General features: G+C 42.8%; 4 protein-coding genes across 5 annotated transcripts; 2 read left to right on the top strand and 2 right to left on the bottom strand.

Annotated features, from left to right (window-relative positions):
* Positions 1-55: 55 nt before the first annotated feature.
* Positions 56-2,676, bottom strand: sprn (shadow of prion protein). Its single transcript, XM_035606134.2, has 2 exons — positions 2,282-2,676; positions 56-1,661 (listed from the first exon to the last, which is right to left on the bottom strand). The coding sequence occupies exons 1-2, from the start codon at positions 2,408-2,410 to the stop codon at positions 1,188-1,190; spliced, it is 603 nt and encodes a 200-aa protein (XP_035462027.1). The 5' UTR covers positions 2,411-2,676; the 3' UTR covers positions 56-1,187.
* Positions 2,677-2,687: 11 nt separating this feature from the next.
* On the top strand, positions 2,688-6,753 carry echs1 (enoyl CoA hydratase, short chain, 1, mitochondrial). Its single transcript, XM_035606129.2, has 8 exons — positions 2,688-2,901; positions 4,330-4,527; positions 4,621-4,748; positions 5,100-5,199; positions 5,298-5,402; positions 5,903-6,022; positions 6,118-6,185; positions 6,288-6,753. Exons 1-8 carry the CDS (start codon positions 2,703-2,705, stop codon positions 6,351-6,353), a joined length of 984 nt encoding a protein of 327 aa, XP_035462022.2. The 5' UTR covers positions 2,688-2,702; the 3' UTR covers positions 6,354-6,753.
* Positions 6,754-9,134: 2,381 nt separating this feature from the next.
* fuom (fucose mutarotase) lies at positions 9,135-12,012 on the top strand. The gene is made up of 6 exons (XM_035606136.2): positions 9,135-9,421; positions 9,620-9,688; positions 11,029-11,099; positions 11,224-11,322; positions 11,433-11,506; positions 11,721-12,012. Exons 1-6 carry the CDS (start codon positions 9,337-9,339, stop codon positions 11,788-11,790), a joined length of 468 nt encoding a protein of 155 aa, XP_035462029.2. The 5' UTR covers positions 9,135-9,336; the 3' UTR covers positions 11,791-12,012.
* Positions 12,013-13,558, bottom strand: si:ch211-217g15.3 (uncharacterized protein LOC368914 homolog). 2 transcript variants are annotated; one of them, XM_035606132.1, is made up of 5 exons: positions 13,409-13,558; positions 13,183-13,246; positions 12,980-13,017; positions 12,753-12,885; positions 12,013-12,635 (listed from the first exon to the last, which is right to left on the bottom strand). In XM_035606132.1, the coding sequence occupies exons 1-5, from the start codon at positions 13,414-13,416 to the stop codon at positions 12,216-12,218; spliced, it is 663 nt and encodes a 220-aa protein (XP_035462025.1). In that variant the 5' UTR covers positions 13,417-13,558; the 3' UTR covers positions 12,013-12,215. The 2 variants fall into 2 exon arrangements, with proteins under 2 accessions (XP_035462025.1, XP_035462024.1); XM_035606131.1 differs by having other exon boundaries at positions 12,013-12,885; positions 13,409-13,556.
* Between the last annotated feature and the right edge of the window lie 8,828 nt (positions 13,559-22,386).

Genomic DNA, 22,386 nt, shown 5'->3' with positions numbered 1-22,386 from the left:
ACAATGGTATTTTTCTGAGCTTTGCTTTTAGAATACATGAGGCAGATATCTAACGTGGTGTAAACTGGATATTTATTACCTTAAAGACAGTGATAACAAACTCTTTTTTTCGATTATGTACATAAGTGTAGTAGGATATACTGTAATAGAGTGCACTTATAGATATGGAACAGTCTGTTGAGCCTGAGTTTCTACTGCAGGGTAAAAAAGATCTTGGATGATGGACAGGCTGTGAAAACCTGTGAGAGAGCAGCAGTTTGTTCTCGTGTCCACAGTTCTGAGAAACGTGTTACAGTATAAAAGGTGTGATTTCACGATGATTTGAGATGATTGAGGAAAAGGCAGTTTAGCTTTCCCTGTGTACAGTACTGTCATTTGACTTTTCTTATTGTGGAGAATCATCTTTATGGCCGCATCTGTGACTGCCGCCATAAATCATTCAGATCACTGAGCGAGAATATTTTAAAAATTTTAAAAAACACGTCATGCTGGCTGAGGTCCCACATTGAAAAAATTATAATTTGCATCTCTAAAAGCAAAAGATTGCAAAAAAATTGCACGCATCAGCATTTAATGCTGGTGCTTTTACTCTATTAATGAGAGGAAACTATATGGAATGACTAGTAACCTGCACTTCAAGTCCAGGCTTTATATTGCCATTACATGAAAAAGAATTTACCTCAGAGCAGTAATTCAGAGAGTGGTCACTCCCTCTGTATTTTTATGCATTTTATGAAAATAAAGATTTCTAAGATACATTAGAGTTTGGCAGTACAATTAAAACCAGTGGCCAGCAGTTTGATTACCCTCTTTATGAAGCTATTGATATTCTCTTTTAATCCATATAGGAATCACGATTTAGGGAAGGAAACTAATTCTGATTATTCATGACTCACAAACAGACTTTCAATACTTTTTGACGAAGGTGCACAGTTTGACAGTTGAAATGCCACAATGAACACTGTGCATGTAATGTACATTTTGATCCGTTGGTATAGAGGATTATATGTGTAAAAACATACAGTACAGTGATGTTTTTTTTTTTTGTGGTGTCCTTTCACCACTGGGTTGGACCTCAGAATAGGTTCCAGGCCAGTCCTACACACTATAGTCAGATCCAGGGCAGAGGCTCAGTCCTAAACCGAATCAGGAATTTATCTTTAAAAAAGACAAAATCACCTGCACGTCTACAGTATACTGTCCAGTAAGAGCCCGTATTTTGGGGATAATGTTGCGATAATGATAGAAACCAGCTGAGAGAAAGAAGATCCATTCTGAGTGGAGCCTGACATTTGTGCATCAAAGTAATTGGTCCTGTTGTAGTAATCCAGCACATCCTCCGAGCTGTCGGCGTTGCTGCGGCGGTACGCAGAGGCGTACCATTTATCCGCGCTGAGCGCCACCGCCACCGCCGCCCCTGCGGCCGCCGCACTCGCCACCCTCACCGGAGAACTTCGCCCTGTCGCCCTGTAGCGAGAGCGGCTCCCGCCGTAGGCGCCTCCTGCCCGGTGGCTCCCCGCCGTGGAGCTGCGGGAGGGGGATCCCCGAGAGGAGCCCCGGGAGCCTCCACGACCGCCCTTGGACAGCACGGGCTCACACAGGAAAGCGGAAAGCAGAAGGCAGGTCCAGCATGTTGCAGCCACCTGGTTCGTCCCAAACATCTGTGCAGGGAAGCAAAGAAAGACATTTTAGACCTGTAAGTGGTGATCTGCGCCACAAGGAGGAAGTAGGCATCAAGCTATCTCTAGTGTGTAGTGGTAAATGGAATTCTCAGTTGAAATTTGGGAACATTTCACTTGACAGCTGATGCCAACAATTTCTGTTCATTGATCAATCCTGTTTAATATGATCTCATGAAGATGCATGTATGTGTTGCAAATGTAGCTTCTCTAAGAAAGTAGGTCAGTCTAAAAACAACTATGCTCAACAGAGATGCCAGCCTTTCATACACATGAAATACAATTACGCGTATGGATGATTATGAATTGAAGGCAGCGGTAATAGGCCACTAGGAATGCCTTGTTGACGTCTAGCAGGTAACTAGGCCACTGAGTAGGAATATTTTCATAATTGCATGCACGATGTGTTATCAATCACAGGTTTCACAAATGCATATAGACAGTACAAATGCATGTTGTTCATCTGACTGCATTCTCATAAATTAGCCTGTACGCTACTGTACCGTATAGGCTGGAGGAATCCCACCATAAAAAAAAAGGCACAGTTGGCACGTACACCCACGCACATGTTAACCATAAAAATAACAATGGTCGGTGCTCACCTTATCCCCGTGTGTTTTAATCTTCGCTGATGTTTTGGCACTGGGAGGAGAGAAGAGGCGACTGTCACGGACGATGCTCGATCGAGGCTCGTTCATGTAGATCACTGCGAGAACGCGCAGCGCGCTCATCGCGGCCACTTGGTTCAGGGGCCTGTGAGCATCAGACACTTTGACTGGGACGAATCTTGTTAAAAGCTGATTATCATTATCGTCTTGTATTGTGGAAATGTACTAACCCTGTTTACCCCTCAGGTAATCAGGGTTACTTCATGAGGATACAAGGTTCAAAAACTCAACATAATGTGCGAATAAGCTTGATAAAGGCCTCATATAGGCTATAGTATAAACATTTTGCGAAAATTATTATTTGTCTCCCTGTTCTACCCTGCGCAGACACCGGGTGGCGACAACGTGCCGCTTCATGATAAAACACCAACGAAGAAGAAGGCGCAAGCGGAAGCAGCAGCCTGAGTCCTGCTTGGAAATTGTAGGAGGTTATTTGACAACAACCTCCAGCGTCGCAGTCATGGCGTTCCTCTGCAGAAGTGCCGCGTTGCTCCTGAAGCCCTGCAGCCGGTCGCCGGCCGCCCTGTCCGCCGCCGCCCGCCTCTACAGCTCAGGTGAGGGTGTGCCGACGGCTCGGGGTCACTCGCTCCGTCGTGGCTGGAGCTGCCACAATGTCAAGAAAACATGCGCCATTGAGTGTGCGACGCATGTGCAGCAGGCGGACTGTGAACTAACTTCCATATGACCTGTGTGTGTAGTATTGTTAGCTTACACCACACAAGTGCAGTTTCTTCATTGGAAGATCATTTCTCAACGTGTTGTTGACCTGAGGGCCAATGCCCACTGTGTAAAGGGAAATTCCACCCTAAAATGGTATTTACAATGCTAAAATAATCCAAAGTACTAATTGTGAATTTGAATCCTGAAATTCGAAATGACGTCATTGCAAATTAAATCAGAATCTCCCAGAGTTGGCAGGAAACGGTGACACACTCTGGTGCATGAATGATCAGGAGCAGAAAAGGATCAAATCAGGTATTCACCATTTAATTCATATTGCTTCAGATTTCCCTCTAGTTGTAATTGTAATAGTAATATGTATTTACCCAGCTCTGGATTCAGCTTATATTATTTTGGGGTGTCTCGCAGGCATGGTTTCAAGCTCGGAAACATTAAAAAGTCAATCAATTAAAAACATTTAAAACTGCCTTCCAGTGTAGGTTCCTCGATGTCAGTGAATGACCTACTGTATAGGAAGTTTTGCCTAAACGTATGAAGTGTTGACGCTTTCATTTTTACAGTTCTGTAGATGCAGATGTTTAACATAGAAACTGTACAGTAGGAAGCAGATGTTTCAAGTAAATTCAGTTTTGGGGAAGATTTTCTCCTAACATGGATAAAAGCTTTCTGTAATCCACATGTACCAAACCTGAGTATTGTACCTTTGCCCCACAAGATGTATCAGGGGCCTCCACGGTCTCCGTAAGGCCTTGACACGAGGCCATTAGTGCTTTTCTTGAATGATTAACCAAGGCTTCATCTTTCCTTGTGATATAAGTTATTTTCTGAGTCTGTTCGACCTGACTGAGAGGCTTCACTGCCCCCAGTAAACTGCTCGCAGATCTGCAACCAGCCGTGCACATGGTATTGAGCAGGTCTTTAAAAGTCTGAAAAAGTATTACATTTAGGTTTAGGCTGTAACGGGTAATAGAATGTATCAAATTTAACTATGTCCAAAATATTTTGTCTGTCTTGCCATAGGTGGTTGTAGTGACCTCTTTGCCATCCAAAAAGGCCACAACGGTGGCCGACTGCTTGCTTAGACTCGTGCCGTGCAATGTTGATGAACTGTTCACAGTTCCCATGGGTTTTCTAAAACAGCACCAACGACCTTCCGGATTGTGGATTAACCTCTCTAACTCCTGAGCCAGAATTTTGAAAAAATCTCTAAAAAGTCTGGTTTCTGCAGGGTTCACTAAATTGATTTCAGTGTAGTGCTACTGTCTCGCTCTATCATCAGTGTTTGTTCCTCCTCCACGCAGGTGGTCAGTATGAGTATATCTTGGTGGAAAAGCGAGGTGAGAAGAGCAACGTGGGCTTCATCCAGCTGAACCGGCCGAAGGCTCTCAACGCTCTGTGTGACGGGCTGATGAAGGAGGTGGGACTGGCCCTGGACTCCTTCGAGACCGACGGCGACGTCGGGGCCATCGTCATCACAGGCAGTGACAGAGCTTTTGCTGGTGAGGGAAGCAAGTGTGTTTTTTTCCTTGTTCTTCTGTGATTCTGTTTAGTGATATGTCAGCACTATGCCTGACTTTTATATTTTTTTTCAGCGGGAGCCGACATTAAAGAGATGCAGAATCGAACCTTCCAAGAGTGCTATGGTGGAAACTTCTTGGCTCATTGGAACAGGGTGTCCACCGTGAAGAAACCTGTAATCGCAGCTGTCAATGGATTTGCTGTAGGTGTCCTTTTGATTAAAATTGTATTGATGTCTTTTAAATTAAAGAAGTGTGATTTATGATAAAAAATCATAAAAAAAAAACTTTAAAAAAGAACAAATATGGAAATGAATTAGAAAAAAAAAGGAAATCAAAGCAAAGCAAGGTCGTGTACATCCAAATTGGGAATACATTTCTTGATAAGCCTTGCTTTGTGCACAGGGCAACAAGAAATGACCTTCCCCAAACTGAGACGAAAGTGATCAATTATTTAAAATATCCTTTTAATTAGTTGAAGATTCACAAAATACGATTGCGTTATGAAGCGGTGAATATAAATCTGTGTTTGACTCTGCGTTCTCCTGTTTCAGTTGGGCGGGGGCTGTGAGCTGGCCATGATGTGTGACATCATCTACGCCGGAGAGAAGGCACAGTTCGGCCAACCAGAGATCCTGTTGGGGACCATCCCTGGTAAGGACTCATTTGTACCTGCTTTGTTTCCACATTCTCACCAGATTCTTGCTGACAGAGCAGCTGTCCATCATGTCTGTCTGTCCGTCTGTTTGCAGGGGCGGGTGGCACCCAGCGCCTGACTCGTGCGGTGGGCAAGTCCCTCGCTATGGAATTGGTGCTAACAGGAGACAAGATTAACGCTCAGGAAGCCAAGCAATCAGGTAACGGCAGTGTTGAAAAGTAACTGTGTACATTTACTCAATGCTGTACTTCAGGACAATTTTAAGGCACTTGAGACTTATATTTTAGAATTTTACTTTTTTACTTTCTTTATATTTTAGTCCTCCATTTATTTGACAGGTGTAACCTGAACCTTAACACAAGTTAACTTGCAGATTAATATACAGTATATAACTTACCCAGTCATCAGAGCTTGAAGGCATTTTTACCTTTTTTATCATCCACTAATATTTTATGTAAAAACATATCAAAATGTAATATATAGTATTACATGTCAGTCACAGAAGCTGTTTTCCAATAGAATTAGAACTTTTACTTGATAATACTACTGTACTTTTAGGATTTCGATTGAAGGACTTTAACTGCTAATGGAGTATTTCTGCATTGTTGTATTGACACTTTTACTTAAAGATAGATAAGCACCTGACTAACGATGGGATATGATGATGTGACATCAGGCCGTATGCTTCCTGTTGTTCAGGTTTGGTGAGTAAAATTTATCCTGTGGACCAGCTGGTGACTGAAGCTGTAAAATGTGGGGAGAAAATTGCTGCCAACTCAAAACTGGTCTCTGCCATGGCTAAAGAGGCAGTTAATGCTGGTGTGTAAAGTTTATTTAAAAAGTTGACTTTCTTAAAACCTTCTCAATTTAACCATGTTCAGTGTTGTCTGACTCGTTCCTCTTTATGACTGTAGCTTATGAACTGTCGTTGGCTGAGGGGAATCGCTTGGAAAAACGCTTATTCCACGCTACTTTTGCTACGGTGAGTAGAAAGGCCCATCTGACGACAAGTGAGGATGGTAGACTGTGATTTTGACTGTCCAGTCATGGTATGTGTGTGTGTGTGTGTGTGTTATCCCTGCAGGAGGATCGTAAAGAAGGCATGACAGCATTTGTGGAGAAGAGGAAGGCCAGTTTCCAGGACAAGTAGAAAAGATCAGATCAAGAGCTCAGCCAAGAAGACGCAGCTCCAGATATCACTGCGTCATTTCCCACAGCAACTTGAATGATGCAAAAAAAATCAACCCTGCTGTTTGAGTGATAGAGTGCACAACAGTGTCTTGTCACTGCACAGGCTCGGTATCAAAATCCAATGCAGTCAGGGTGCAGGCGGGGGCAGTGGGCATGTGTGTGGATACCATTTGATAACTGCGTCATAGTCTGTGTGCAATGGAAGGAATCAATCTCCATGACTTGTACTGACTTTGCCTTGTATTCATATTGACTGTTTGTCTACATTGTGTAGGCAGCCTTTTCTTTTTCCTGTATACATTTTACAAAATAAAAAGCTATAGGTTGGTTTTCAGCACTGCAACTAAGACAGAAACGAACTTGAAGATGATGTCGGCTTTATTGATGAACTCACGGGCATTGGGGCTGTTCCTTAACACACATTAGTTGGACTATGTTGTAAATCATGTACATAATTCACACTAGCAATGCATAACTAGTCAGGTTTTAGAGGCTGGTGTGTAAAGGTATCTCAGACACAAGAAATTCATTATATTGTGTCCGTTACAGATCACAAATGGAAAAACTCAACAGGTGGATTCAGCTCAACCAGTGTGTATTTCACACCACTAGGTGGGGCTCTTGTGTTGTCGCACACTTGCGCAGGAACGACATGAACATAACGGGCCTGTTGCGTGGAAGTGCAATGGGCTAGATGCAGATGAGCACTTGATTCTTTTTCACTGGGAGTTCACTGACTTTTAATATGAAATAAAGAAAATTATTTTAGAAAAGAAAATCATACAGTGGTGGTAGGAACCAAATAGACGTGTCAGCATTGTTAATACATCTACTCAGAAAAGAAAAGTGGCATTTCTTTTTACAGTGCATACCTCTACTATGGAAATCAATGTAACTTAAGACAAAAAGCCTTTTGGCAAAATGTCAATGAAGTTAATTATTTCTGTATTGCCAAGTCACTTATTAGCCTATTGATATACAATGACTTTACTTGTTGATCTGTATCGACCCGTCGTTTTCTCATTACTTGGAATATTCAGGAACACAAAAAAACATAATTTTTGACTTCAAAGAAATAACCAGAACAAATTTAGTTAGTGCGCTTTCTTCTGCCGAGCTCCAATCATCGCGAGGCGCCGTCGTTTCTTTTTTTCTCTTCTTCTGTCTGATCTTCACACGGCGGCGCCCCATCACTTCACAAGGCCATGGCCTAATTGATTTTTATTTTCATTCAATATTCCCCCGGAGCTCGCTTTCTTGTCAGCTCCCTGGGACAAAACTTTTAAAAGAAGAAGAAGAAAAAAAGCTGGTCTCCTCAGTCGCGCGGGGAAGCACAAAAGTCCGCCGAGGGGCTGCGAAAGGAACGCTCCTTTTGGAGGCTACCGAAAGGTCAAAATAATAAATGTAGACTCGAATGAGGCCCTTCGCGCAGACAAAGGGGGCAAAACGTTACATTTTGGCAGTGCGGACCCTCGTAGCGTGATAAACCCATTTAAAGAAGCCGACATAAAGGGAAAGCAGCGTGGGCCCGCGGAGGGAGAAAGGCGCTTTCAGTCCGGCAGACAGGCCCTGGCTCCTGCCCGGCAGCCTCCCAGACCTCTGCGAGCATCACCCGGATCCCCAAACTGCACCGCCTCTGTTCCCCTGCGTCTGTTCCCCTCATTTCAAACCATATGGACATTTACACGAGGAACAACGGAGTGCAATGTTAACCATACATGTATGGTGCCCCATAGAAAAGGATCCGCAGAGAACACAAAGAGCATCACAAGATGGGTGACTATTGCAAGAATTAAACAAAATGTATTTTAGGCCTGGGATGTAAAAAAAACTGAAACTGAAAGTTGTAATGAAGTGCCAGCTACCATTTTTATTTCTGCTGTTCATGATTAACAGCAGCTGAATGCGGATTTTATATTCAGTTTTCTGACCACAAGCCCGCAATGCTAAACTGTGGCTTGACTTTTATAAAGGCCTTTTTATATGCAGATGGCCTGCTTGCTTTTTTTTTTTTTTTTTTTTTTTTCTTTCCCCCTCAACACAACCAGGATCTGTGGTCTTGGAATAAAACTATTCCTCAGCATTTTCTTTTTACCATCCAGCTGAGCTGAGAGTTTCTCTGGCTCGGATATGAAACGGGGCCCGGGTGGAGCGGTTTTCGTCTGACTAATATTTTCATTATATCTCACATTCTTGGCACCGGGAACCGTATCGAGATGAATAAATTTACCGGCGTCTGCTTTGAATTATGCCCACCCAAGGGTGTCAGGAATAACACACACCGAACGGAGATTAACAGTGACACCACCTTATTGCAGTTTCAGGCTACCGGCTGTAGAAAACGTATTTGTAAATTTGTATATTTACGCTAAGTAAGGTTATTTAATCACTCTCTTTCTCTCTCTCTCACACACACACACACACACACACACACACACACACACACACACACACACACACACACACACACACGTTTTCACTATAACCCAAGCCTACAATGCTGGTCTACACACAATGACCGAAATAAATTCGATAATTTTTTATTTATATTAGAAACGGAAATTACAACTGACCATTAAATGTGTTTAGCGACGCATCATTTGAAGTTCGTGATAGAGACGAGTGACGGCGGTCCCCCTAACCAACCAAATCCCCGGATCCCTGATCACGTGACGGGTCAAAGACGCTCGAGTTATATCAAGATAACAACCCCCGCGGAAATATGAAATGCCCTGAAATTTGACTTCAGAACCAACAAAAGACACCCGGACACACGCGACACTCACTCCCCCGTGACGAACTACATTACAGTGGTGTTGTTGTTGTTTTTTTTATCTGCCTGTATTTTCTGGTGGAGCTAAACGAAGGCGGAAGTAGGCTGGAGGGAACCGCTCTCACTTCACCTCAACACGCTCCGGGCGTCTCTTCCGTGTCTCTTCGGTATGGTCGTGCTGAAAGGAATCCCCTCCGTGCTGTCACCGGAGCTGCTCTACGCTCTCGCTAAAATGGGCCACGGGGATGAACTGGGTATGACGTTCAATTGCATACACACAGGTCGCGTCGCCCTCCCTGTCGGCAGTAATAGTCTATTATCTCACTGTGAGATAGTAGTGTGATCATGGTTCAAGTGCACACCTGAGTTAAGCGTGACAGAGCAGGTCACGGACCTCTGACAAACTTTCTGCTGTCATGATTCATCCAGCCTTTCTTTTTCTTCTGTTTCAGTTCTGGCCGATGCCAATTTCCCAGCATCCTCCGTGTGTGCATGTGGCCCAAAGGAGATAAGAGCCGACGGTATGAAAACACATGTATCTGTACATATAGAGTGTGAGCGTGTGCGGACATAGAGTGCTTAAACCGTGGATCTATGATACAGCCGGGAACCCGGGAATAAGTTAGCATTGTTACACTTCCGGGTACCTCGTCTTAAAGTCGCCACAGGTTCTGTGTCCGAATCAGAGGATCACATGAGCTCATTGGCAAAATGAAATTGAGGCTTTCAATGGATTTCTTGCACTGCAACTTGTTATCTGTCTTGTTGTCTTTCAACTTATTCTCTCAATGATAACAGCAAAATCTACCTGGGTTTCATTTTGCATTTGGTATTTTAAACACGCTGTCTAAATGCTTACTAAGTTTAGGGTAAAAAGTTGAATGGAAGATAAAACACGATAAGACTTTATTAATCCCACACCGAGGAAATTCACTTGTTACAGCAGCAGTAGCAAGAGTCAAGGCATCAGGGAAGAGGTAGATAATAAAATATAGCAAAAAACATATGGAAAAGAACTGTACAAAAGACTGGTTTAGATTGGAAAAGTACACTGCTGTATATGGATGTGCAGTAAAAAAAATAAGTAATATATATATATATATACACATACGTACATTTGTGTATGTATGTGGGAGTCCATTATATACAGTAGGGCAAAAATATTTCTCACTAAACTTTCAGACAGCACGAGATCGCCCACTCACTGTATAGTGAGTAGTGAGTGATTTCACACGATGGGTCTTTGGTTAAATTCCTGAAATAAGGTGTGTGAAAAACACAAGCTAAAGCTTTATTCTGCAACATAAAGTACATCAGTAAATAGCCCATTCTGGATTAAGTTTTCATGTGTCTTCAAAAAAGGCATTTGTTAACAAGTGCCTAAATGAGACTACAGAGGTTGTCAGGGACGTTTAATGTCATCACGCCAAAGCACGAAAAGCAATGTACTCCCTTGTCCCTCATTGTGTTTGTACTTGCGCTCTTTCAAACTGTTACTAACTTCCTCAAGGGAAAAGCTTTTGTAGAAGCCAAATCAAATTATAAATTACATAGGAAGCGGCTGGAAGCTTAGTGGTGGTGATGTCATAGTTCATATGTAGCCGAAAATTAGCTTTTTACTTCTGACGATAGTGTTTATACGCTTCAAAATGAACACCACGTTCATTGGTGAAGATTATCTTGCTGAACGAAACTCTGTTTGTCACAGATATTATTTTTCTGCAATAATCCATTCCAAAGAATGCGCTTTCTGTTGAGGGAACCAGGGGGATGCTGACTACCGGGCTGGCCTACAAAGGCACATCATCCCCTGCAGCACTCTGTTAAATGGTTGTTCCTCCTGTGTCTGATCTTATTTTAGGTTTGGGGATCCCACTACTTTTGGAAGCCATTTTGAAGCTGTTGCCCCTGGATACCTATGTCCCCTCTCCGGTACAGGAACCACAAATCTAACTCTAAAACCAGCTGAGTGCTGTCTTCCTGACGACAGTGGTATGACAATATTTTCTATGGGCTTATTTTGCTCTGTTTAAAAGAGAAAAACATGTTTCAACAGGCTGCAGTCATGGATTTGGTTGACTGTGACAAAGCGAGATATTTACCTGTCCCTGTGTGGGAGACCTACACACTGCTCCTGGGTCGGGCCGGGTGTCAGGTAAAACAGCCGGTCTGGCTGATTATTAACGAAATTCCGAAGTTTAGTCAACATAACTGTGTCCCTTTGCTTTTTGACCCCTCATGCATTTTTTTTCTCTTTGTATGCAGGCTCCTCTTGAGAAGGTGGAAAGGTTTGGTTTCTATGAACGAGCCAAGAAAGCCTACGCTGTCGTAGCGACAGGGTGTGTATTTCCTCTGCCTTCATTTGAATATTGCAGCTGAAAGTTTCATTATGTGTCTAGGGAAAAAAATAAGAACAAAAGCATTTGTCACGACGTAAAAGTTCAGGAAAATTGCAGACATTCTCTGCTGGAGGAACAATTTCTCAAGCAAGCCTCTTAATTCACTTAAGAAAAGATAATTGAGTTAATATTTTCCTCTGTTCTGTCTACACAGGGAATCAGCTCTTTATGGCAACTTGATACTGAAGAAGGGGGTCATCCCCGCTGAGCTGGACATATTATAAGTAATGATGATCTAATGATGAGCTCAGCCACAACTGATTGAAGGACTGCAAATATTTTGTTTTGTTCCGTTTCCAAAATAAGCTGTCAAATTAAATCATTTATTATTGTTAATGTGGGATTATTACCTCAAATATGATATGAATAAGTTTCAGTTTACCTGGAGCAGAAATGGTTTTGTAATATTGTAAATAACTCAATAAATGAAACACAAAGTCTTTCAATCACGTTTTAAAGTGTCTTTATCACCAACACACAAGTCAGATAAGCAGATGCAAATGTGATCATTCTTATTTAGGTATTAAGACAGTTTCATGGATTCATAAGTCAAGCTTGTGATTTATTTACCTGTTGCAGATACAGTATCTTACTTATCTGTGATAAGATCATGATGGGGGTCTACACAGTGTATGTGGTTGTTGAAGGATCACTGGTGGTAGAGATCATCCAGATCTTCCTCTGGTTCGCTGTACCTCCTCTGAGACGACACATCGACTGGCGCAACAGGTTCATCAGCATCCTGGTAAAGTATGGGCTGAAGGAGGTCTTTGTGGTACAGGTCATCCATGTCCTCCTCGGGTTGAAGGTGAACTATGACCTCACTCCCTCCCCTGACCTCACGTGTCAGCAGCTCCATCTGCACAGGTGAGCGCTGGTTGTCACGGTGATACAGGTCATCCTCGTCCTCCTCTGGCTCGGCCTGTGCAACGCGGACCTCCGCACCGGCTTGGTACTCATCCGTCAGTGGGGCCAGGTAAACTTCCAGCTCCTCCCTTGCTTTGTGGTAGACTTCATCCCAGTCCTGCTCAGGTTCCTTCATGCTGGCATCTTCCTGCGCGGGCTCTGCCTGGATGTCGGCAGCAGGGAGGACGCCTACGTTATTGATTTGGTCCTGGAGGAGTTCAGCCATTGAAGGATGGTACAGCTCATCCACGGCTGCTTCGGCCTTCAGTGGCAGCTTTACCTGTCCATTGCCCGCCATACTCTTCCAAATCATCATGCTAGGGTCCATCTCATAGTGGGTCTCGTCCAGGACCTCTGGAGGTTCCACTTCCACTTCCACTCCCCAGGACATCTTTCCTTCGTCATCTATGGACCTGAAATAAATATCACACAATATCAGTCTACATTTCATCAGTCCAAGAGAAGATGTTTTCACTTTCATGCTACTTAAATGAAATTGCAACTTACATAACAGTATCCTGGAATGCTGCATCTGTAAGTTTATACTGAGAAAAGAGAAACATTACATAGCTGCTGTCCAAATACAAGTTAGTGACCATAAAATCATGTTATTTACTTTTTGAATTCATCGGACATAATTTATCATGTAATATGAAGCAGTAGAGTTTACAATGTATTGTTGTGGACAGACAGGAGTAACCGATACGTACCCATGGTTTATGTGGCTTTGCTGTGATGCCAAATATCAGGGAAACACAGACTACTACAGAAAACCTACAAGTGAAAAGACTCGGGGTTAATGTCCAGCTGTCAAGGACACTACGAAGCAGATCATTGCCTAGTAAAAGAAACAAACAATCTCTACACTGTTGACCCATGAAACCAGGCTACTATGAAAGTCAGAAACCCCTTTGAAGCAACATGTTGTGTTCCTACCTGAACATGGTGTCTCCTTTTGCTGTCAGCTCAATGTTTTGGATCTGAAGCAAATGGCCAAAGTTCCACCTATAAACCAGTCAGACATTCTTGACCTTCGTATCCTCTGAATGCGGGAGCGTCAGCCGTAAATCATCTTCCTTTATCTCGGTTGTGTTGTGCATTACAAAGTGCCTCAGCATCTTTTGCAACATTTTGACCACATAATAAAGTCTCTGTGCCAATGTTTGATTGCATATGAATATGCCTCTGTGTCAGTCAACTAAGAGTGAATGTACTGAATATACAGTATATCTGGTCGAAGCAAGACTCTGTGTCGTGATTAAGGGGTACGTGTTGTGTCAGATTTGCTGCATTCAGGGACAGCTGGAAAAAACGGACTAAAATTCTAATCTAGCACAATAACCAGTATTATGACTACATTTTGCGTGATTAATGTTCCTTATCAGCAGCCAGCGATCACGAGCTTATGATGCCCTATGGCCTTAAAGCTGAGGCTGAGATATTTTATCCTCTGACAAATTTTATTATGCAGTAATAGCTTCTTTAATCTCCTTACGAGGATTGATCCTACAGGGAGACATTGAGCCCAGGATTGTCCCAATTGTTTTAGCAGACAACTCAACAGCATCCTACATTCTGCTTTACTGTTAATTAAAAAAAAATGTTATTGGCTTTAATAATATTCTGTCGGGACATTGTGAATTACTTTGGCATATACTTTTACAAGAATCTTGTCAAGACTCACCTACGTATAGCATCAAGGATCTAAAATGACTAATTACCCTTCATATATACCCGTGTATGAGGACAAATTGGAGGCAGATGATCTGTCTGTGATCTTAGTGCCAGGCCCTGCTTTTAGTGGAGCAACTGTGTCAGCTCTAATCTATGTCCATGCCAAGATCCTATCACAAAGTAAAACTCAGTGTTTCACATCCATGAGTTGTTTAAACCGAAGCTCGCTTTATGAATCAATTTTTCTCATATGTTGCCAAGACAGAAATCTTCTTACCCGGAGGCTATGTTAAACATATGTAAGTTAAAACACAATGCCATGAACTAAGTCAGCTAATCTAACATAACGTATACCCCTCGGAAAAATTATTTCATGTCAGACCAATGCTTCAGGGTCGGCTGGTGTCTCCATCAAACCACTGTTGTCATTACAGCATTGTGAGAAAGTATTCACAATGCCTCATTCCCTCTTCATACAACAGGGTTCTCTCTCTCTCACAGACACACACACACACACACACACACACACACACACACACACACACACACACACACACACACACACACACACACACACACACACACACACACACACACACACACACACACACACACACACACACACACACACACACACACACACACAGTACACCAGAACAGGAGCATACGGACACACCACACACTTCCTGCCCTGTACGAGGGATGGCTCCACTGTGTCTACTGGTTATCTGCCCTCTCTATCAGATCCATGTGTGCAAGTCCAATGTTGCCCCCAAACAAGCCCCTCTCCCAGGTCAATGGGTGGTCCACTGACTTCAGCCCAAAGAGGTTCGCCCCAAGCAAGCAAATGCCATGGTGGAGGGATGGGGCCTGGGCCTGGAAAGAACCCATCAAATTTCCGTTTTGGATGTGGATTAAGGAGCAGATCCAGGATTTTAAGTAACATTGCATATGATAATATTGCACAATATTATTGTAATTCATTTCTCTAATTGCAATTGGATAAAAAAAAATTTCAAGAACACGTCTCTCATGATGTTTGTGGCCCGGCGAAGACAGCAAGCTCTGTAATCTTCCCCTCGTGACGGTAACTGAGGGCCGGTGGTTTGTTGTGCCAGCTTCATGGTTCTTTGAAGAGCGTTCCAATCTGCTGCAGTGCATCAGGTAAAACCACACCGGCATGCCATTGGTGAGAACACGCTCTCTGTCCCAGTGATATAAAGACAGAAGCAGCTGTTGGGACGGGCTGGCTCATTTCAGTGTCCTGAGAAAATACAGTTGATTCAGTGCTTTCTTCACCAGAGCAGTGACGTTTAGTGACTATTCTCATGTTTGTGCAGTAAAACTAAAAGCAGCCTGGCTGTGTCCACAATTACTTGTATGGATTAAACAAATTAGATATAACATGTTCTAAGGTGCTGATAGGCTGGATTTTGTTTTACCAGGCTAGCTTCTTCCCCCGTTTCACGTCTTTATGCTAAGCTAAGCTATAGAATATGAGATTGATATTGGTATTCTAATCTAACTCAGCAAGGAAGCAAACAATCAAATGTCCCAATATGTCAGTCAATTCCTTTGAATAAGACTGACTGTGATTTGACTTTGATTAACATAAAAACATTGCTGCCAAGTCAATTCTGGTGACAAATTGGCTGGCGAGCCATTACAGAAATGCCCGGGCAGTCTCCCGGAAACCACAACCCCAGGAGAAGACATCACGCAGCTCCAAGCCCCAAAAAATGAGGGGTGGATGGATAAAGTGCGCTGCCGCTTCGACCAATCCACCCTCTGTGTTCTACACACATCAGTAAAAAGGCTTTCGTCTGCAACCCAAGGTCCCAGCAGCTACCAGCACACACTAACCACATGACTCTCTGCTCCCCTGAAGTTATGAGGCTCCCACAGGCTTACAGGAAAACATGCTCCTCCGTGGTTCCACCAGCCTCTGGTTGGCTCACAGGCGCCGCGGCTCAGCACATAAGTAACTTACGATTGGACCGAATTGTGTCCCAGTCACCGTCGGAAAGTTTAAGAGCAGTAGAAAAGTTAGGAAAGGCAACACTGGCAAGGAGCAACATAAATGAATACTAATGAGTGAACTTTATACTTTTACACATTGATTAAACAAATGAACTAAACTGTGGGTCTAGTACCTTAAGGTAAAGCCGGGCTGGCTAATGAGAATAAGATATCAACAAGAATTTTCATTGCTCTAATATGCTCATACATTAAAAACGATAAAAGTGTTTATGTTATTATATCTCATGAGGATGATACGTGGGCTATGTGTCACAATGAGTTTGAATTTACTCTTCTTTGGTGGTGAAGAAGTTTATGTAGTGCAATTATCAGGCCTGGAAGCAAAACAAGCATGAGAGATGGTAATATTTGCTACAGGTGATGTGAGGATCATGGGAGCTTTACATGTGGTGAGTGCAGATTGTGCTCCGACACCTCTAGAAGTCATCGGGAGCTCAGTTTGATCTGCCAAGCGTTTGCGGTGCAAATATGTCTTCCTCTTCCCGTCACACTGCATGCTCGTGCTCTTGGTTAGACGCATGTGCTGGTGAAATGCGCGAACGTGCATGAACCATGTGAAAGGCAATTCTTTTAGAAAATGTACGGACCCGAGCGAAAGGGAGTTGTCAGCAAGTAATGATTGCTCCCAATAAACTGTTAAACACACACACACACACACACACACACACACACACACACAATGTTATTGCACAAAATGCAATGAGGGACCCAAGAATAAATTGCCTGTCTGTAATTATTTAAGTGCAGCAGCAAGTCATGATTTATGGCCGTAATTCTGGATTAGAAAAGTGTTGCAGCTTGCAGCAATTTATGGGATAAATCACCAAAATGAATATTTGACTTAATTCCCATTTTAAAATAAACATTCTTGGCTCAATTGTGCTTAATATTTCTGCAGTTGCCGCATGGGGTTGTATGAGTGTGTGGATTAGCATAAAGGCACTGTGTGCAGTTTGCAGTGTGACATACTTACACACACTTGTACACAACGTGTAGTCAGATACAGTAGATTAATATATCATTGCCACTGATGACAACTTAAATGCTGGATCTTTTGTCCTGGCCTTGTCCCAAAGCCAATAACAGTTCAAATCTGACTGCGAGGAATGCAGCCGTCATGTTTCTGCTTGACTCAAAGTGGCACCTTCGTCAAGATTTTCTCTGCTGGTGAAGAAACAAATAGAAGACAGGGTATTCAACAGGCCACAATCAGTTGGAGACATCAGACTCCACCCTAAACCTCAACACATATTGTTGTGTTTGAAATTTGATAATGAATATTACATAATTGCATGAAAACAGAAAAGAAAGTCTCTCATCCACACTAAAATAATCATCAGCACCACAACCTCATCATCACCGTCATTACTAACAGTAAATCCCATAAAGGTCGTCCCGGAACGTAGGGCTGTATTTGAGGCTAACCACCCCTCTGTCTTTAGTCACAGTCTTCCGTCACATCCCCCACACTCAACAACATTTAGGAAAGCTGGGGTTTTTCTAAATAACTAAAATTAACGCAATGATCTACAATTAACTTAATTGGTGCTTCACCAACACCCATTAAACACACATTAGACATCTCATGGTGGAGTTGAACCGCACAAATTACAGGGCTGAGGGAAGGACCTACATGGAAGAGCGGAGGCGAACATGAAATGTTGTGACGACGGTCTGGTTAACGGGGGGGGGGGGGGCTGTCAGACTCATGAAGCGGCCGCAGAAAGAATTAGAAAAGCCATCTGCTCAACAGTTAACTACAGGCACTGCAGCTTTTGACCCTGCCTGTGACATGTTTTAATGCAGGATGCCTAATAAAGTGCCTCCACCAGCAACAGGTGGGGTTTTAGGGGGGGTAAAAAGAGGGGAGTGATGAGCCAGTCAGTCTGGGACCTGTGGAGCCGCCTAACTGGCTCCACAGGTAATATCTGAGAGTTTCCCCGGCAATAATAGCATTGATGACAGCTGAGGCGGACGAGGGGAGATGGAACAGGAGATGCACAGCTTCACAGGAGAAAGAAAGTGCAACTTTCCCGGCTCGTCTCTTATGTAACTGACGACAGAAGACTGGGAAGCTCTCTGTCTGTTTCAGAGGAATATGGCTGACCCCTTTGTCCAGGGGAGCTAATCTGAAAAGCTGACCTGTGCGTCTTGTGTGAAAGTTGGCCATCAGTGACGTCACACTGCCATCGTACTGCTTTGGCAGTTTGTATCAACCATGGAAATATATTATAGACACAGAAAGCTCAGGTGGTCCCTCTTGCTCTCTCTCTCACAAACACACATATGCACACACACCCTTAGCCTCCCTCAATCAAACCCCTCATAACCTCAGTAAACATGTGGGAGCTGTTAGCGTATGCTTAATGGCTATTTACTGTGTTTTGTACGCTTCTCATTAAACACATTTTCCACTTAAGGAGAAGTAATGTTTTGGAAAATTCTGTTGAAATGAGACACACATCACCGCAACTCTTGGCACATGTATCTCATTAATTAGACTGTGCGACCTCTGCAGGACAAACCAGGGAACTGCATAATCCTGACAGCCGTCATGCACTCTGTGGTTTTACAGATATGGTTTTATCTGTTGTTAGTTTCTTTCCCAAGCTTTCAACCCCACAGTTACGCTCACATTTTTTTGTATTGTAAATTGTAAACACAACATTGATATGTAATCATACACATCCAACAAATACCTAGCAAATGCTCGCATATATTCCAAGTTTTGTTTCTCTCACCACCCCATGAATATAAGGACGAGTTTCAATCTCCTTTTAGCTTTAATTAAGTGGCTGAATGTCCCACTGTGTTCACCAGCTAGTGGCTAACTGTGTCTGTCTGCTGCTTGGTGCTGAGCAGGTTGGGTAATGTGGGTTGTTAGATTTGTTGCTTAAAACGGCATGGGGCCAAAAAAGGCAGCGTGAGATCAGTGCGACTGAACCTAAACAGTAAAAGTGATCGACAGAAAACCAAAAGCAATGAGCTTAAAGTCACAACACAGCACCAGAGCTGCGGGGAAATCAGGTCACTTGTAATGATTTTTGTGTTTATCTTTACGACCCACCCCTTTCATATACAGCTTGTCATGTGATCCATTGTTGATGTAAAAATGATGATTATAGCTGCTCCAACTTTTAGACACACACGTCTGTTCAATGCAATATAAAGATATCAGCTTTTTCAGCTTCTTTAACATCTGAGAGTTGTCATGATTGATGCCAGAAAATAAGAAAGGCATGGAGGGTGGAGTACTTCAAAGGAGACACAGAGAGAAACAACATCGGCCCCCTAACCTCCTCTGTCTCACCCACTCCCCCCCTCCTGCTCCAGCCACTGAATGCCTCCTCACTGGAGTCCGCTGTGGCCCTGGCTGCCAGCTGGAGTAACCCTAACCTCTGACCTCTGGCCCCCAGCATCACAGAAGTCATCACAGAGCCGTGTGCTCAATGCACTCAGCGGGAGGCACATCCTGCCATGACAACAGAGAGGACCCGGTACAGGTGTCAACAGGGAGGACAGGTGTTACAGATGTTCTCTACACTGCCTCGATACTCACAACACAGTTGCGTCGATAAGATCGCAAAAACCCTTTCAGATTTTTTTGTCACGCTGAACTTGTATGTTGTGTGTGTGTGTTTGAATTTGCGTGTCATGGTCCCATCTGTCCTGATTCTCCTGGGTTAAAGAGAGGATCCTGCTGTTCCTTGAAGGAAAGCTTTCTGCTACAGAGAGATCCAGTTACAAGTGCTGCGCTTTCATCCTTATTAAAGAAACATGTGCCCGCTCTGTGCAGCTATGTGGGCTGATGAAACTCCTCATGCACTCTATAGGGGTTTTCTCATTACAGATAGGGATATTACATAGATATAATCGGCTGACAAAACGCTCATCTCCCGAAGTTCATTCACTCATTTATCATAAAAGCTCAGCCTGTAGGAGAATGTAAAGACTTTTTATTTGCGTCTCATTGAATGTGCTTCATGCCTCCTCTTTGTCCATCTTCATACGTCCGACACCAGTGGTTTCTTTGTTAGACAGTCAACAGATCATTACAGGCTCCCTGGTGACGAAGAATGTCAAGCCCAGCTGATCCAGTTAAGATGATTACTTAATCTTTGGTTCTCATCATTTATCCACAACTAATTGGAGCATAACCTCCAGGGCTGCTCTTATGTGCAGGCTCGGCATCACAGCGAGGCCATTTCCCACGATAGAGGAACCAATTTGCCTAATTTTTCGCCCAAAAATATCCAGTTTAAATTTTTTCCAGAACATTACAATTTGAAATATGGAGTATATTCCAAGAAGGAGAGTTCTCTCTGTGTGAAGTTCGATTAATCTTCTACTCATATGGGAGTACTACACATGATGTCAAGGCAACTATGATAAAAAAACTTTTTCTTTTATTATAAAGCCTGTTATTAAAATTATTATAGATTTAATATACAGTATAGATTATTCTCTAATTGCTATAAATGTTTTGCTGTAAAGTGTTATTTTCTATTTTCTGGTCAAGATCTATGGTTTGTTCCTATTTAAATACTAAAATATAATTTTAAGACAATTTCATTATTGATTCATCTAATACAATGTCTCCTCGTATCATTTGCCCCTGTGTAAAATTCAGATGATCTGTTTGGTTTTTTTGTGTTCATACACTACAGTGCGTCACAATGACAAATTGTAAACGGATTTGAGGAATACTGTTGCATGTAACGGATCGTGCATCATCCAGGGCTAATACAAGTACCGCCATTGATGCCAGATTGCGTAGTCGCTCATTCCACATCATTCTGTGCCACATAAACTATCCCCAGCGCAGCCAGAGGATGTGAGTCAGACCTCCGAATCGACTCCAGTAGCAGACTTTGATTTGAGGACGATGACTGTCCCTGAGATGCCTATCTCTGTACTATGTAACCACCATGCAGCCGCTGTGCTCCGTGACCTCGCCTCTCAGACCCAGCTTTGTTCCCACGCTGTACCCGGTGGAACGTCTGGCTCCAACCTTTTCAAACCATAATTACATACCTGCAGAACGCGAACTACAGCTGAATAACAAAGAGACACAGCATAACAGAGTTAGGGCTCACCATCGCTGAAACGTGATAACTTGCTGCCGTGCAGCCTATACTGCCGTATCTAATTTATGTTAATAGGATCAGTTGTTTTTTAAAATTCAATGCTCAGTGGGGTATTTTTTTGCCAAAGTAAACTAAAAGTTTAGTTCTTCCGAGTCCCATCAGCTTAACGTATGAAGTACGCACCAGTGTCACACTGTTACAGACATCATATCCCGCGATAAGATTACTGCTGTTGGACATTTACACACTATGGATGAACACAGCTGCATATAATGTCCAGTCAAAAAGCTCAGACATAGAAAAGGAGGGGAAGAAGGAAAAGCAGATACCACATATGGAGATGTGCTGCACTGATGTTTATGCCTTTCTTTGTGATTTAGATACTTCTCAGTATGCGAAGAAGATTGTGGATGGGAAACAAACTTTTGAGGAAGTGCATTTTTATAATGGAGCAGATATTAGTTCCTCATTATTGTTGTACTGCTAATGAATTTCACACATTTGATGAAAATGATTTATGTTACTGCTTTTCACTCTTTAGGGTGCTATTTACAGGTTCTCATAAAGTACAATGAGACACCAAAGCACAACATGAAAAAGGAAATGATCTACCAGGGTGCTTCTTTTATTCTTATTTAGTGTAGGAGATACTTTTGTTTTGCTTGTTGAGTTTTGATTCTAAGCTGAGTGGACCGAGATATAATGTATGAGAGTAATATTTCATCTCTTTGATCTCTTTATAATGAGTAATGACGTGATGATGTGGAGAAAGTCAGAGATCAGTCACTCAAACAGGGTGATGAAAGGTGCGCAGAGCAGCGGTAATAGTTAGAGACATGGTGTCTGTTCTGTAGCCACGCAACATTTTTTGGGGTACAACAGAAAATTCTGTTTAATAATAAACAGCGCAGTCCTGTAGTCACAGTATTCATAGCGATCTTAACCTCTTCTCAGTTAAGTAGCTTGTGGAGTTCAAGCCGCTATGCCGTGGAAGACACCATATACTGCAGATTGTATGCATTTCACACATGTAAATAAACAGGTTAAATATTGTGCGAGGAGGAGGAAATTCACAAGTCACTGCGTTATTTGCAAATTAAACTAACACAGTAA

The sequence above is a fragment of the Scophthalmus maximus genome, chromosome 10 (assembly GCF_022379125.1).
Source record: "Scophthalmus maximus strain ysfricsl-2021 chromosome 10, ASM2237912v1, whole genome shotgun sequence".
Lineage (NCBI taxonomy): Eukaryota > Metazoa > Chordata > Actinopteri > Pleuronectiformes > Scophthalmidae > Scophthalmus > Scophthalmus maximus.
The sequence above is the reverse complement of the archived record's forward strand: the minus strand, read 5'-3'. Positions and strand labels throughout refer to the sequence as shown.